Source organism: Leptopilina boulardi, unplaced genomic scaffold (genome assembly GCF_019393585.1).
Source record: "Leptopilina boulardi isolate dan_hultmark-lab unplaced genomic scaffold, ZJU_Lbou_2.1 LbouV2_125, whole genome shotgun sequence".
NCBI lineage: Eukaryota > Metazoa > Arthropoda > Insecta > Hymenoptera > Figitidae > Leptopilina > Leptopilina boulardi.
The window spans coordinates 485,479-499,869 of record NW_026137669.1 but is presented as its reverse complement, the minus strand read 5'-3'; the positions used below and the strand labels follow the sequence as shown (position 1 = coordinate 499,869).

At 29.3% G+C, this 14,391-nt stretch overlaps 1 protein-coding gene across 2 annotated transcripts in view; it reads left to right on the top strand.

The window, feature by feature from the left end:
• The window catches only part of LOC127291145 (protein hairless), a 115,511-nt gene that overhangs the window by 39,400 nt on the left and 61,720 nt on the right, over positions 1 to 14,391 (top strand). For both annotated transcript variants that reach the window (XM_051320072.1, XM_051320071.1), the window contains exon 2: positions 4,683 to 5,310. In XM_051320072.1, the coding sequence (XP_051176029.1) occupies positions 4,971 to 5,310 (340 nt within the window). In that variant the 5' untranslated portion in view covers positions 4,683 to 4,970. The remainder of the gene's footprint in view (positions 1 to 4,682; positions 5,311 to 14,391) is intronic.

Here is a 14,391-nt window from a genome sequence, read left to right as displayed (position 1 = left end):
AGTCAGATTAGTTTTTATGGAGTTTTTGCTGCAGTGGGTACCCGGGTACCCTGGGTGCGAAACAACGTAGAAAAAGTTGGATGTGGACACAAGGGTTAAATAAACAATTGTGAGATCGTTTTGAATGAAAACTGAATAAAATAAGATTTTGTTGAACAACCAAAATTTTTCACCTTTTTGATTAAATATTTTTAATAAGTTCGTCTTTCTTGAATTCGCATCTAATCTTTTGTGATTTTCTTTAAAAAATATTAAAATTATAATTTTTAGTAAAATGAAAGAAATTAGTTAAATCCTATCAATAATCAAGAGTAAGTTCTACTATTTCCTCAATTAATTAATCAAGCATAAATAAATCAATTTCACAAATACTTTCCCAAAATTTGATATATTTAACACATTATAAAGTTTACCACATTTTAAAATGATCAAACTATCATTAGAAAATAAATAAAAAACTCGTTTATTTCTCTGAAAATTAAACTAAAATAAATAATTTAAGTAAATAATTTATTTCTTAAATTAACTAATTAATTGGAGGGCAGGGATTCAGAATTAATTGAATCTTACACATTAACAAATTGATCGCCTATTGCAATGAATTTAAGATATATGTATCTTCAAGAGACTTACGATTTGCTTTTGTTACCCTTCCTACCTTTCGTAGTATACTTTTACTGTATATTTCTTACCACCAAATTTTCCCTCTAATCGCATTTTTCGCGGCGTCCTATTTTCTTAGCTAATAGTATTTAAATTATTTTGCTAAGGACAAAGCAATTCCTCTCTTTCTATGTCCGTTGTAAAGTTTGCAGAGAACAATGCCGTTGTCCAGCTGTCAATCATTTTTCTCTAACTGAATATAATTTCTTTAAATCTTTAATATCTTAAAAAATAATAATTTGACGATAATTTCAATTTTACCATAAATTTTTAAACAATTTTTAGTTTAATATGAAATATAATTTTATTTTATTATTATTAATTTAAGCAATTAAGTAAAATAATTTTTGTTATTTTATAAAAAAAATGTGTAAAATATAATTTATTAGTTTTATTATAGTTTATATTTATTTTTAATTTTTGTTAATAAAAAATCCTTAAATTTAAATTAAATTAATAATTTCCTTTTATTTTAAATTATATCTTTCTTCTCTTTCTATTATTTTTCTCTTGTATATTTCCTGATAATGTTATCATATATTACTAAATAATTTCTGACTTTCTTTTAAATAATTGATTATTTTTATAATAACTTTAGAAAATAAAATAATTTTTATTATTTTATTTACCAATATTTAAACTAATGTAAAATAATATTTTATTTATATATTATTAATTTTCTTGTTAGTATTTTTTTATTATGTTATATTGATTAAATTTGTTCTTCCTATACTCTTTTACTTTTTTGTGATTTCTATATTATTATATAGTTTGGATATTTACATATATATACATACATGCCCATACTCCTGAGTGCAGGTGTACTCATGTAAACAGTATTTTTCTTTCTTATATTGCCATATACCATATATATATATGTTACGGTTAAAGTGCGAAGTCCGGTGAATGTGCACATTAACCGGTCAATGTGCACATTCACCGGGCATTTTGGTAAAAGTGAGGAATCGGACATTTGGGGGAGATATTATGTACATTTACCAAGTAAATTGGTGATTGTACACATTGACCAGCCTTGGTTGGTAAATGTGAAAATTTGAAATGAGTGATTTGTTAAATAATTTTTTTATGCATATAAAATGTGAAAATGTAATGAATATTATTATTAATAAATTGATAAGATAATATTAAATATAAATTGTATTAAAGGAATAGAATTATAATAAATGAAAATGAAAATTATAAACAGAAGTAGGAAGACAAATATAAATAGAAGTTCAAATGTAAATAAATATATTAATTGATATGTCAATTGTATATGAATCAAACTTTTACAAATAGGATAGATTTGTAAGCGTTAGTTATTCTTCTAGTTTAATTTTGACAGTGACACTGTGCGTACTGAATTATATTTATAAACCTAAAAATGGCTGAAAATGTAGAAATGAAAAAAATATTTAATGAATATGCAGCCGAAATTATTCGAAATAAAAATAAAAATTGTGTATATTTGTCGGATGAGGAATATTCGAAAGTACTAAAGGAAGTGTGTGCGGCTAAATTGAAATCAAATAATTAAACCTGCACCGAATTTCGTCGACTTCAGTGGTATGATGTAATTACCATTGGAAAAGAGAGGAAATTAATTCAAAGTTCAGCATTTTCTAAAATACTTTAAAAATAGCATAAAAAATGTCAAATTAAACAAAATTTCATGGAAGTCGCCCCTGCAAAAATAAATAAATATATTTTTCGTATGCAGCAAAATTTATTTTGATCAAAACGATTTGGGTGAATGTGTACATTTACCGGTTAAAGTAGCAAAACATCAATACTATAATATTTATTTTTCACTTTAACCAAAATGATTTGGTGAATGTGTACATTTACCGGTTAATGTGCACAAAACAAAGAAATTCGTATGCTATTCTCACAGTCACCTACCTACTGATGCCCAATTTGGTGAATGTGCACATTCACCAACTTCGCACTTTAACCGTAACATATATACATATCAAAATAAGGCATTATATTTTTTAAATCAGATCAAACTCTCTATTTCTTTTTTTATTGAGTTATAATTCTCAATCCTTTGACTATTCGAATGTCTCTTCCATACTAATAAATTGATCATAATTTTTTTTATTTACCTTTCGAATAGATTTTTAGTGTATTTAGTGCATTATAATCTTTTCTATCCCTTATAAATTCATTCAAATTATAAAATACAATAAATTTACATGTTACCTTAGTTGTGGATGAAAGTCTAAGTTAAAAAATCTAATTAAAAAATGAATATTTTCATTGAATATTCATTACATTAACTTTAAATGTTACGTTTGTTGGACATAACAGTGGTTTGACCAAATAAAAGATAAAGTAAAAAAATTACCTAATTGTATTGTTTAAGTACAAAAACTAATTTATCGTATAAAGACAACATCCAATAATAAGAAAAAAAATTATTTTGAATTATTTACACTGGTCGACACGAAAAATGGTTCAAAGATCGGACAAGGCTATTCTATTAATCGCTGAACACGAATCTGACCTTTAAAAGTTCCCATCACGTCGAGATTTTGAGAAAAATGGACTCAAAGTCTCAAAAAACTTTGTTTTTGGCCTTTTTTCATCACGTGTAGAGAATGATGCCCAGGAGCTATAAGTCTTAAATTAAAGTTTAAACTCTCAACTATAAGAATCAAATCAAAATAGCTCTGAACCAATCAAATTTTTCATATAGCACAACTTTTTCATGTGCGCGCGCACTCTACTTGCACTCATAGAGCGGTACACAATGGCACACTTATTAATTTTATTTGCGCTATTTATTTTTATTTATCAATTTTGGGTTGTTCACTGAACATTGCTGATTAAATGTAAGGTTTTTATTAAAAAATCCAAAATAGCGGTTTCAAAATGTCGGACATAAAATTTCAAAAATTGATGGATTCGACTGAAACTTGGTATCTTGGAGTTTTTGAGGTTTGTTTTAATAAAAACCTTACAATCAATCAGCAATGTTCATCGAACAACCCAAAAATGATAAATAAAAATAAATAGCGCAAATAAAATTAATAAATAAGTGTGCCATTGTGTACCGCTCTATGAGTGCAAGTAGAGTGCGCGCGAACATAAAAAAGTTGTGCTATTTGAAAATTTTTGATTGGTTCAGAGCTATTTTGATTTGATTCTTATAGTTGATAGTTCAAGCTTTAATTTAAAACTAATTAGAGATTTCTAGCTCCTGGGCATCATTCTCTACACGTGATGAAAAAAGGCCAAAAACAAAGTTTTTTGAGACTTTGAGTCCATTTTTCTCAAAATCTCGACGTGATGGGAACTTTTAAAGGTCAGATTCGTGTTCAGCGATGAAAATCCTATAAAAAAAGCCTTTTCCAATCTTTGAACCATAAAAAAAGTTATTTTTTGCCGACCAGTGTTATTCATGAAAACATTGAATAAATTTTAATTAAAGTGTCGATTGAAAATTGACCACGTCTGAGGTGCGGGTTAGTTCGATTACTTATCAGACGATAATATTTTAAACATTAAAAAAAAATTTAATTACATCTTGTTTTTGATATTAAAAATATAGTTTTTATAAACTATTTATTATGTTTCACAATTACAATAAAAAAATTATCTATATCTGTAAATTTTATTTTTATAAAATTCAAGATTTAAAAAATTATCGTTTGTAGAAAATTTGGAGAACCTTTGTGTATGTATGGAATTCTTATACCAAGGAGGCCCTAGGGCAGTTGCCCTTTTTGCCCTACGGTAAATCCGACCCTAAGTATAAGTGATATAAGAACGTTCTGTTTTTAAAAATTAAGGCTGAGATATTCGAATAATTTTACCATATAATAAACTTTTATTTAATGTGAAAATGACGAAGTTAATCAAGAAAGATTAACAAAGTCTTTTATAACTCCCCGATCTCCCCTATTATAAATAATAATTGTAAATTTTGTTGCACGTACAAAAATTTATAATTTTCAATATTAACTGATGTATATTCATTCATTATTTATCTTACATTTTATTATTATTTTCAGGAATTTCAACTTAACTCAAGAAATATTGTTTTTGAGTTTTACACATATAAAATTGGCTTCCAAGAGTTTATCTTCCATGATTGTGTACAATAAGAACTTGACAACATATTGATTTTAACGAAGATTTTCTGGAACCTTTTGAAAATATTTTAAGATGCTTCGTTTTACTATGATGCTGTAAATTTTAATAATTAATTTTAAATGGGAAAGCTTGTTTGCTTTCATTCAAAATAAACTAAAATATGAGAGGTTGTTGTTGTGGAGAATGGGTTGCAGTGGGGTGTCAGTATGCGTGAGAAGTCAGAATGTCAAACTCACGCAGGTCACGTGAGGGGCACAACAGAAATGTGCTCACGTGATCCTCCTGTTCTTCATCCAGCCCTTGCTAAGGCTAATTGTAAAAACTCTAATCTTCAGTCGACTCACCACAACGATTCAAGCTCAGAAAGCAGCGGTCTACCAACTCCTGGTGGTCGACTTAAGTTTTTCAAAGATGGAAAATTTATTCTTGAGTTGTCCCACCGTCGAGATGGTGAACGTACCACTTGGTTTCCTGTACCAAAAAAGACATTCTGGCCTCCTGCAAGTACCACTCCAAACAGACAAGAGAGTTCCACTTCACTTAGCGGTAAGACATTTTTATTATTTCATTTTCTTTACAAGTAACTTGTTTTTTAATATTATACTTTGATGAAGCTTTTGTTTTTGAATTGTAATTATCTGCATAGCAATTCTCTTCTGTGTTAACCTTCACAGCACCTAAAATTGCAGCAATAATACTATTGTTTCTAGGGGCCGTCCATAAATTACGTCACACTATTTTTGACTATTTTAGACCCCCTCCTCCCCCATGTTACACTTTTGCATACATTAGCGCCATTTTTTCTGCTGGTTGTCACAAATTACTTGAGCCCCCCTCCCCCTTAAGGTGTGACGTAATTTATGGACGATCCACTACAATGCTGCTGCATTATTAAAATATTACGTCAATGTTACTGCAAGTTTAGGTGTTGTGTGGGAAGGCAGTTTTCTTGTTCTTTTGTGTAAAGTCTTTGTGTGTCTTTATGTGTGATTGCGAGAAGCGGGGAGAATAAAGAAATGATGTAACTTTGCGGAAAAGCGGACCGGGGCAGTATTCGTTCGCCCTTTTGGACAATTAGCCTGATACGGCAAATATATTTTATGTTTATATATGTACATTTTAAGTCATGTGGAGTGGTAAATAAATGTGATTAATTGGATTTTTAAATTGATTGTGTTCTTTATTTATTCTTATAATATTCTGAAGTGGAATAAAGGTCTCGGTCAAAATAGACGCTTGACGAATAATGTAATAATTGGTGAAATTATAACTGGCCTTTTGTGAGAGTGTGCTTTGTTTCGCTGACGGTGATTGTGGTTTATGGTGGTGATTGGTGAAGCTGTTTCGAAACGAAAGTGGTAACCTTGCTTTTAAAAGGAAAATAATCGTTTAAGGGGACATTCCAGTTCAAAATGGGGAAAAGGAAGCCTTTTTTAGAATGTATTTCTAAAAAAACCATAACATTTATTCAGAAATGTTTGTTTACATGTTATAAATATCTTATTGAAGAATATGAAAAAAAAAATTTTTAACTTGTAGTCCAAGATTGCGGCGATGTACATTTTAAAAATGTTCATTTTTCATGGGGGAATCGATTCCGAGATTTCTTCAATAAATAGAGACATAAAATACAAAACAATTTTCTTCGTTAGATATTTCTCTATGGATGGAACCTCAAAAAAGTGGAATTTTTGTCATTCTTTTTTTTAGGCTGCGTTTTTCCCAAAACTTGAAAAAACGTATGTTTTTATTTAGAATTTCTCTTATAGAAAAAAAGGGAAAAAGAAATTTTTCCGTTTTTGAGGTTCCATCCATAGAGAAATATCTAGCGAAGAAAATGTTTTTTATTTTATGTCTCTATCTGTTGTAGAAATCTCGGAATCGATCCTCCTATGAAAAAATAAATATTTTTTGAAAATGTTGTACATCGCCGATATCTTGGGCTACAAGTGAAAAAATTTTTTTTTTCATATTCTTTAATAAGTTATTTATAACATGTAAACAAAAGTTTCTGAATAAATGTAATGGTTTTTTTTAGAAATACATCCTACACGGTTGGCCTGAACTAAATTTTATTCAAACTTTCAGTAACTCTAAATTTTTTTGTTGATCCTGAATTTATATTTTTTTAGCATTATTTTAAGACAAAAAAGAAAAAAATCGGCAGAGGGCTTTTTGAAATATACCATTTAAAAAAAAAAATTTTTTTTACTAAAAACTAAGTTACAGATTTATTTGAGTTGACTTGTTTTGTTTGTATTTTTTTAAGCAGTCTAATAAATGTTAAGGTATTTAAAGGATAAGTAGGATTTCATAGCTGCAAAAGGTTTTTAATTTGACAAACAATGTACCGTTGACAAAAAAATATTTTATCGAACTAAATATTTGAAATATAATTTGTAATAAATCTGTAATAAAAATTACAATATTTTTTATACACATTTTAACGATTTATAAATGAAGTTAAATTTTAAAAATGTTTATGCAAAATATATAAACATGTAGCTTCAGATGTGCGAACATACTGACACACTGCACATCTGAAGCTACATGTTTATATATTTTGCATAAACATTTTTAAAATTTAACTTCATTTATAAATCGTTAAAATGTGTATAAAAAATATTGTAATTTTTATTACAGATTTATTACAAATTATATTTCAAATATTTAGTTCGATAAAATATTTTTTTGTCAACGGTACATTGTTTGTCAAATTAAAAACCTTTTGCAGCTATGAAATCTTACTTATCCTTTAAATACCTTAACATTTATTAGACTGCTTAAAAAAAATACAAACAAAACGAGTCAACTCAAATAAATCTGTAACTTAGTTTTTAGTAAAAAAAATTTTTTTTTTAAAATGGTATATTTCAAAAAGCCCTCCGCCGATTTTTTTCTTTTTTGTCTTAAAATAATCCTAAAAAAATATAAATTCAGAATCAACAAAAAAATTTAGAGTTACTGAAAGTTTGAATAAAATTTAGTTCAGGCCAACCGTGCCTAAAAAAGCCTTCTTTTTCCCCGTTTCGAACTGAAATGTCCCCTTATGGTTCTGAAGCCAGAAAGCGTTTATCAAGATGGAGGACAATCGGATAACAAGCTCTACTCGGCAAAATTGGCATTGTCATTTGAGTACAGTTATAGAATTGAAGGAGATATTGAAAATACATGGTCTCAATACCACTGGTAACAAAAACGAATTAGTTGCACGAATTCTCGAAGCGAATCCATGTGGAGAATGGCACGTGGAAGAAGAGACAGACGAAAATTCGACGAGGACTCTGTCTGGATCATGCAAATTGGATGCTGCGAGGAAAGAGGCTGATAATGTGATGCAAGAGTTAGCCAAAGCAAGGAAGCAGATCACAGAGTTGAGAGAAGCGGCACGATTAAATGACATTAAGAAAGGAAAACGAAGAGCATTGGAGGAAATAAATGCTCAGAGAGAAGCTTTAAAGGGTTAGATACCTATTTTTGTGTCAAAAAATTGATTTTTTCATTGCATATATCAAAATTACATACTCTTCAAAATGTTTTCATAAAATTTCATGAAAATCGGAACATTAGTACCAAACTTTTGGCTGTTTTAATTCGCTACTTTTCAAAGAAGAGTATATACACTTGAACTTTAATGGCTATTATCTCGGAATCGTGATTTTTGAGAACTACGGTTACAGTGACTGCGATTCTTTTAAAACCGCTAAACCGGTCGGGCTGAAATTTTCAGGGGTTCTTTATACATACAATAGCTAGTGCGTGAACGAAGGAATTCAAATTGAACCAAAATTAATTTTTTTTTTTGGTCAAAAGACCAAATTTTAAAACCCTAAAATCACGATTCTTGAGGAAAAATAATCGCCATTTCTAGAAAAAAATTTGATTTTCAAAATCCTTCGTTCACGCACGAGGTAATTTATTATGGTAACGAAATTTCCATTGTTTTTTAATTTTAGTTAAACTCTGTCTGACTTATCGCAGTCACCGCGAGCATCTATCAAAAAAGGTGTTTTATTGCAAGATCTTCAGTTTTCACAATTTTTAATATTTTTTAATAAAAATTTATATAAAAGTACATCGAAATATGTATTTTTCGATAAAATAAACTTCGTCTTAAAAAAATTTTTAAAAATGACTAACTAATTTTTTGAAAATTCCTCTTTTTCGACGCGCATAAAGGTATATAACCCCTTAATTTGTGAGTTAGCAGAGGCGAGGAAACAAATCGCTATCATGCAAAATGGTGCTTCGTCTCTTCGTGAAGATAGAGGAAATTTTGACTTGACAGGAGAAGGAATGGCACGATTGGAGAACGATTACGATGGTAACCGAAGGTTGGGTGGGAATGAATATGATTCATCGGCCGGCACAGGAGGGGACTCCATGACTGAGTATCTCTCCTAAGGGAGAGCTTCTTCGCTCCTTTGACGGTTCTGATAGCGATTTTGAAGAATGGCAGCAGCAGATTCTGTTGGTGAAAACTGCGTACAATTTGGACAATAATACTACTAGGGTATTGATATGCTCCAAGCTGAAGGGACGAGCATTGACTTAATGGAAGGGATACCTGACCAACAGTTAAAGGATCAGTCCAGAATACACCAATTCAACACAATCGAGGCATTACTGACAGCATTTAAAAAAATTTTCCTCTCAGGACGAGCAGATAATCCTACCACAAGTACTAGCAATCCAAAGTTGATGAGGACTTCTGGAAAGAGGGAGAAGGAGGAGATAAAACCGAAGAAGAAGGCTGGTGTCACCACTACTGTTCCCTCTCGATGTTATAATTGTGGGGAGAAGGGACATATTTCCCCTGCTTGCAAGCAGCCTGGGCGAGCAAACGGAGCGTGCTATAGGTGTGAATCGACTGTGAATCAGATTGTGAATTGCCCAAAGAAGAAGAAAGCCCAGAAGGAGATTACTACAATCCAGGCGTTCACATGTGACAACAACTATCCTTATGTGGGATTTCGGTTTGACGTCGATGGTGAGTAATTTGATGTAAGATCTAGAGCATTGTTGGATAGCGGTAGTCCGGTAAGTCTGATTAAAGAAGCTCTTTTTTTTTGTAGTAAGAGATAATGTAAATTCAATGAATTATAGCGGAATTAACAATTCTAAACTTAATGTATTGGGGTCGGTAACTGTAATGTTGTTAATGAGAGGTGTCTCACGAGAAATAAATTTGTTAGTTGTAAATAATGACACGATAAAGTCGTCGATTTTATTAGGGCGTGATACATTGACAAAATTTAGACTTACATTTTCTGAAGGGAATAATATATTTGTATTTGCGGTTAATGAAATTTTGAATATTGACGTGTCGAAGAAAATAAGGAACGAGATAGAATTGAACATTGACAATAACGTTGAAATTATTTCGCAAGAGAAAATGATAGACTTATTTCGAAACAAATATGTGAATACTGAAAGGCCGGAGTTACCGAAGACAAAAGCCGAATTAAAAATCCTATTAAAGCAACATAAACTGTTTCAATTCTCACTTCGTGGCCTGTTCTTTGTTGAAAAACAAAATTTGAAAGAATTATTGGAAAAATTAGAAAAAATGGTCGAATTAGAGCAAGTAATTCTGAGTACTCGTCTCCGATTGTATTGGTGAGGAAAAGGAATGGTGAGATACGTATCTGTATCGATTACAGAACTCTTAACCTATACATAATATATTCTGAGAGATAATTATTCTTTTACTGCTCATTGAAGACCAAATTGACGTTTTAGAAGGAAAAAATTATTTTAGTATATTGGATTTAAAAGACGGTTTCTATCACGTTAGTCTCTGAAAAATCGATTAAATATACGGCCTTCATCACCCCTTTTGGATCGAATGAGTTTACTTATATGCCTTTTGGCCTAAAGACGGCACCAAGTATGTTTCAGCGCTTTGTAAATAATGTTTTGAAGGAGTTGATTGATGCGGGAAATATCTTAGTATACATGGACGACATTTTAATATAGCTACTACTACCTTAGAGCATCATTATGTGGTTTTAAAAAAATTGTTTGAATTATTAGTCGAAAATCATTTAGAAGTCCGTCTTGATAAGTTTAAGTTTTTATATAATAAAATCGAGTTTTTGAGATATGAATTTATCCAGTCCGGAATTCCACCCACTAGAGGAGTCGAAGCTGTGACGAGTTTTCCAGTTCCGGTTAATGTCAAAGGGGTTCAAAGTTTTTTAGAGTTGACTTCATTTTTTAGGAAATACACTGAGAAATTTTCGGTAATTGCTAAACCACTTTATGATTTGTTACGCAAATGGACGGAGTTTAAGTTCGATGAGAAAGAATTAGAAGCATTTAATCAATTGAAGGAAAGATTAGTAAGTGCTTCGATTTTGTCAATTTACAATCCGAACCATAAAAACAGAACTGCAATGCGACACCAGTTCCCTTGGATTTGGCGCCGTTTGAATGCAGCAAAAATCAGATCACAAATTTCATTCTGTATTTTATTTATCTAAAAGAACAACGGAAGTGGAAAGCAAATATCACAGCTTTGAACTAGAAATGCTCGAATTATTTATTCAATTCTTAAGTTTCGCATGTACTTAAGGGTAATGGAATGGTTTTCTTTTAAGAAACCTCTAGCTGTATCTCAAACTAAAGATAGTCAACTTGTAGAATTACGAAAGACATTAGAATCGCGTGAGGATAGGTATTTTGAACTGCGAAATGGAGTAATGTATCGAAAAAAATTATTTGCTGTTGTTCTGCGTGCCACATAATACGGAAAAAAGCGTATTGTTCAAATATCATAACGAGTTGGGACATATTGTGGCGTGAAAAAGTTTACGAAACACTTGTGAGAAATTATTGGTTCCCTGAGTTGCGAAAAAAATAGAAAATCACATAAAAAGTTGTTGTAAGTGCATCGCTTATCCCCAGTGCAAGGGATGGTCGAGGATCTAATTCAAATGATTCCGAGAGAAAAAGTGCCTTTTCAAACGATTCATATAGATCATATTAATATTTTTGATTTGCGCGTTAACCCGTGTGCAAAATCGTAGAAATGTATTGGAAACTGTACAGTTGAGCTAGATTCAATCGAGCAACTTGAGAGGAAAACTGGACAGAATGAAGTAGGGTATGTGACGCTAGGGATAGATAGTTTTTTTCCAGGCTTGTTGTCTAATCCCTTTATAGTAAATTAAAAATTTCTAGACAGTTTCATGATATTAAAATATACAGTTTCTATCTACCCAAGGGTCGACCCAACTTCAAATAGTTAGTAACACCTACACAACAAAAATTAAATATGGAATTAATTATACAATTAACACATTATTTACAATTAGAGACTTTATATTTACACCTACCTATTATTATTTAACGCAATCGCTTACATAAATTTTGGAAAATATTTAACGCTCGCTAGGATCGAATCCCCTAACCCAACGCTCCGCAGTGGTGCCGTAATTTTCCCCAAATCTCAAATGTCATAATATTCATTTGACATAAAACCAGTTGACATAACCAATATTTGTCATAATTTTTTTGGTCATAATTTTACTTTAGCATAAATTTTAATTGACATACTAATTATTCAGCATAATTCGCATTTGACAGAATGTTTATTTAGTATAAGTTATATTCGGTATAACTTTCAATTGTCAAAATTTTTATTTGGCATAATATACATTTGTCATAATCTTTATTTGACATAATTTTTATTGATCATAATTTTAATTTGGCATAATTATCATTCATCATAAAATGTATTTGATATAATGTTCATTCGTCATAACTACTTTTTGACATAATATTTATTGGTAATAATTCTTAACTGGTATAACGCTAATTTAACATAATGACTATTGGACATAATGTTCATTTTTCATAATTCTTAATAATCATAACTGTCATTTGTAATAATCACTGTTTGATATAATGTTTATTATTAATAATCAGCAATTGACATAACGCTTATTTAGTATAATGTGTATTTGACATAATGTTCATTTGTCATAATTTGCATTTCACAAAATGCTCATTTGTCATAATTCTTATTAGTCATAACTTTCATTTGTCATAATTTTTATTTGGCATAATTATCATTTAGTATAAAATATATTTCATATAATGTTTATTCGTCACATCGATTGTTTAATATAATTTTCATTTATAATAATTCTTAATTGGCATAATTTAATTTAACATAATTGTTATTTGATATAATGTTAATTTGTCATAATTTACAATTCTCATAATGCTCATTTGTCATAATTCTTATTAGTCATAACTGTTATTTGTCATAATCACTGATTGACATAATGTTAACTTTTTATAATAAGCACTTGACATAATGTTTATTTCGCATAATTTAAGTTTGACATAATGTTCATTAGACATAATTTTAATTTGACATAATGTTCATTGTTTATAATTTTTATTTGTCATAATTATCATGCAGTATAAAATGTACTTGATATAAGGTTCATTTGTCATAACTATTTTATGACATAATGTTTATTTGTAATAATTTTTAATTGGTATAACGCTAAATTAGTATAATGTGTATTTGACATACTGTTCATTTGTCATAATTTTCATTTGACATAATTCCCATTTGTCATAACTTTATGTGTCAACGATTTTTTGCTGTATCTTCCCATCCTTGGTTTTTTAATTAGTAGTTTGTATATGTTGGTAAAGTAGATTAGGTGGCGCTGTCTAATATTTCTGAAATTAATTCTATCTTGCTTTTAAATATGAAAAATTACTTTTTTTTCCAAGTTACAATTTTAATATTGTACAATTCAATTACATTTTTTAAAAAATAATATGACAATTCATATTAATAATGATGACATTAAAAAATTGTACAATATTAAAATTGTAATTTTCATATTTAAAAGCAAGATAGAATTAATTTCAGAAATATTAGACAGCGCCACCTAATCTACTTTACCAACATATACAAACTACTAATTAAAAAACCAAGGATGGGAAGATACAGCAAAAAATCGTTGACACATAAAGTTATGACAAATGGGAATTATGTCAAATGAAAATTATGACAAATGAACAGTATGTCAAATACACATTATACTAATTTAGCGTTATACCAATTAAAAATTATTACAAATAAACATTATGTCATAAAATAGTTATGACAAATGAACATTATATCAAGTACATTTTATACTGCATGATAATTATGACAAATAAAAATTATGAACAATGAACATTATGTCAAATTAAAATTATGTCTAATGAACATTATGTCAAACTTAAATTATGCGAATTAAACATTATGTCAAGTGCTTATTATAAAAAGTTAACATTATGTTAATCAGTAATTATGACAAATAACAGTTATGACTAATAAGAATTATGACAAATGAGCATTATGAGAATTGTAAATTATGACAAATTAACATTATATCAAATAACAAATTATGTTAAATTGAATTTATGCCAATTAAGAATTATTATAAATGAAAATTATATTAAACAATCGATGTGACGAATAAACATTATATCAAATATATTTTATACTAAATGATAATTATGCCAAATAAAAATTATGACAAATGAAAGTTATGACTAATCAGAATTATGACAAATGAGCATTTTGTGAAATGCAAATTATGACAAATGAAC